The 1,005-nt window shown below is 59.5% G+C and overlaps 1 protein-coding gene across 1 annotated transcript; it reads left to right on the top strand.

Moving 5' to 3' along the window:
- The first annotated feature begins 59 nt into the window (after positions 1-59).
- Positions 60-991, top strand: VGF (VGF nerve growth factor inducible). The gene is made up of 2 exons (XM_010571494.1): positions 60-64; positions 169-991. Exons 1-2 carry the CDS (start codon positions 60-62, stop codon positions 989-991), a joined length of 828 nt encoding a protein of 275 aa, XP_010569796.1.
- The last annotated feature ends 14 nt before the right edge of the window (positions 992-1,005 follow it).

Genomic DNA, 1,005 nt, shown 5'->3' with positions numbered 1-1,005 from the left:
ACCCCCCGCCGAACCCCATCTTGGGTTGACCAAACGTTCAGCATCGTTGGGAAACCATAATGAGGTGTTGAAGGACCTGGAAGAACTCGGACGGCTTCGGGCCGAAGCTAAGAGGGATCGGCAACGGGATCGGGAACGGGAACGGGATCGGGGTTGGCCGAGTTCCAGGCAACTTCGGCAACAGCAAAGCTTGGAGCATCGGTTGTTGGAACGACGGTACGAAGAGTTGGCTGAAAGTCGGCGACAAGCCGAAGCGGCTCGCAAAGCGGCAGCCGAAGAAGAACGTTTGGCCGATTTGGCATCCGATCTCCTTCTCCGGTATCTTCTCCGTGGTCCCGGTGCTGCCGTAGCCGAGGATAAGAGATCAGAAGAGGCTGAGCCAGATGATGACTTGCCAGATGGTGATGGGATCCCATCGGAGATCAATGATGGGTTGGAAGTCAATGGGGGGTTTGAAGGTGATGGCTTGGAGGGCAACGGGGGCTTGGAGGGTGACGGCTTGGAGGTCAATGGGGGCTTTGAAGGCAATGGGGGCTTGGAAGACAACGAGATCCTACCAAGGGGCAACGAGATCCTACCCAGGGGCAATGAGATGCCACCAGGGGCCAACGAGATCCCACCGGGGGCCAACGAGATCCCAGCAGGATCCAACGAGATCCCGCCGCAGGATCCGGCCGACGTCGATGACCTTGATCCCGGCACCATTGACCAGTTGATTGAGCTTTCCAGCAAACTCCACCTCCCAGCCGATGATGTGGTAGACATCATCCATGATGTCGAGCAGAAACGCAAGAAAGAAGCAACTGTGGGGGCCCCCCCAAGGCTCATCCGACCCCCCCGACCCCGAATCCGACCCTTTCCCATCTCCAATCATCTCTCGGCCCGGACTTTCCTACCGCCCCCCCGCCGTCCCCCCCCACCTCTGCAGGATCGGGAGCTGCAGAATTATCTGGAGAGGGTTTTGGGGGGACCCCCCCGGGGGTACCCATGATGGGGAGACACCCC

The sequence above is a fragment of the Haliaeetus leucocephalus genome, unplaced genomic scaffold, assembly GCF_000737465.1.
Source record: "Haliaeetus leucocephalus isolate CR32 unplaced genomic scaffold, Haliaeetus_leucocephalus-4.0 Scaffold333, whole genome shotgun sequence".
Classification (NCBI taxonomy): Eukaryota; Metazoa; Chordata; class Aves; order Accipitriformes; family Accipitridae; genus Haliaeetus; species Haliaeetus leucocephalus.
This window is presented reverse-complemented; position numbering and strand designations above follow the sequence as displayed.